The sequence below is a fragment of the Lottia gigantea genome, assembly GCF_000327385.1.
Source record: "Lottia gigantea unplaced genomic scaffold LOTGIsca_666, whole genome shotgun sequence".
Taxonomy (NCBI): domain Eukaryota; kingdom Metazoa; phylum Mollusca; class Gastropoda; family Lottiidae; genus Lottia; species Lottia gigantea.
Genome location: NW_008710270.1, coordinates 36,106 through 38,130, shown reverse-complemented (window position 1 = coordinate 38,130; position 2,025 = coordinate 36,106). Strand labels below are relative to the sequence as shown.

The 2,025-nt window shown below is 26.7% G+C and overlaps 1 protein-coding gene across 1 annotated transcript in view; it reads right to left on the bottom strand.

The window, feature by feature from the left end:
- Window positions 1-156: 156 nt before the first annotated feature.
- The window catches only part of LOTGIDRAFT_176038 (hypothetical protein), a gene marked incomplete at both ends in the record, with an annotated part of 8,654 nt that continues 6,785 nt past the window's right edge, over window positions 157-2,025 (bottom strand). Inside the window, 2 exons of the mRNA XM_009064947.1 lie at window positions 157-294; window positions 1,256-1,263. Of these exons, the coding sequence (XP_009063195.1) occupies window positions 157-294; window positions 1,256-1,263 (146 nt within the window). The remainder of the gene's footprint in view (window positions 295-1,255; window positions 1,264-2,025) is intronic.

The window sequence follows — 2,025 nt, the reverse complement described above, 5'->3', positions numbered from 1 at the left end:
TTTGGCTCTGTTAAAGTAAAAGTTCGCCACACTTTCACCGCTTAGTTTTGAGTATTTTGGCTCTGTTAAAGTAAAAGTTCGCCACACTTTCACCGCTTAGTTTAGAGTATTTTGGCTCTGTTAAAGTAAAAGTTCGCCACACTTTCACCGCTTAGTTTAGAGTATTTTGGCTCTGTTAAAGTAAAAGTTCGCCACACTTTCACCGCTTAGTTTTGAATATTTTGGCTCTGTTAAAGTAAAAGTTCGCCACACTTTCACCGCTCTAAGATCTTCTGTATTTCCAATAAACCAAACCTGCAATAATAAAAAATAATATAATCAAGTAACATACACTTACCTGCTTTCAACACAAAATATAGAAATTTTCCAATGTATCAAACTGTTCACAATAAGTAAAGGGAAATAACTCACTAATTGTTTACTAAGAAGAAACAAATATTGTTTAAATATTACAATTCATCAATGTGAAAAATTAACCAATCTGTTTTTATCATTTTGTATTGCTCATTTTGAAATTACACCTACTTTTGAATAATAAAACACAGACATTTTAAATATATTTAAGCTCCATCAATTTCAAACTCTAAACCCATCACATTTTTACACTAGCAATTATTATGCACTGCACATTCACTTCATTCCAAACTATGAGTCAAAATACCATTCATAAAAATCACACCAAAATGTACATTTCATAACTTTTAAAAATGAAATCACTTTTTTATTTTTATCAAACAATGTATCTACAAACATTATCACATATAAAAAGACCACATCTTCAAAATACAATCATCATCCATATACAAAGTTTATTTGGACCATTTTTCTTTAAGCTACTTCAAAATCAGTAAAAGTTAATTTATAAGACAATTTTTTACAAAGCATTTGCCTTTACATTCACAATTCATATTAACAAATTCTTATTTTAAAGCTATATCTTACAAAATTATATTTTTTGTAAATGACTTACAAATTAATACTTATTTGCAAAATGATATCATTTTTCTCTTTTAGTAAAATGTTTTCCCCAAAATACTTTCATTTACAAATAACATGTCAAATGAAAACACCATTAATTTTATTTCACACATACATGCATTTTAAAATGAAACACAATTTTTCAAAACATTTTGAATAGCATCATTACAGTATATTTCTATATTCAGCAAAGAGTCCTCATCAACTTTCACCTTTTTGGGTTGTTTATTTTCTTTTCATTATGCATCATTTAGCTTCAAAATTTTATAACACTTACCAAGTATCCTGAAATATATATAAATACTTATTAAAATATCAAATGTTTTATTTATTTAAACACACACACTTTCATTCGAGGTCTGTTTTTTTTTTTTAGCTAAAATTGATCATGCTTTCAAAAACACAGCAATAATCCATAAGAATAAAGAAGTACAATATGCAAAACTATTTGTCTATTTTTCACTAACTTCATTCTAGGATGATAAAACAACACTCAAAATCTGAAAATAATTGTAACTTCTACATTTGTAGAAGCATTGTACACAATTGGACCACCAAAAACAAACCAGTCTGATAGACATGAGTAACACCAATCATTATAGACCCTAAATGAAATAAAGATCATCAGTATCAACAACAGAAAAAACTTACCACAACCGATTAAAAACAAAAACTTCAAATCACTGTCTCTTTACCTACAAAAAATATTTCTAAAAATTAAAGCACAACACTAAAAAAGTATTCTTTTAAAATACCCATAGCAATTCAAAGTAAGGCTGCAACGTTTCTTGAACTTGCAATTCAATACACTATATGATACTCAACAATACAATTTATTGCAATAATTATCACCTTTCATTTATTACGGAAAGAAAAAAAAAATAGTAAAAATTTGTTAAAGTACTATCAAATTTGTCACTATGAAGCACATGAAAATATCTAAAAATAAGGAATTGTAATAAAATCACAATTTTTAACTCACAATGAATTTTTGCAAATATCGATGTGAAATAATACTTGTAAAATAAAAAAAATGACACTATTTCT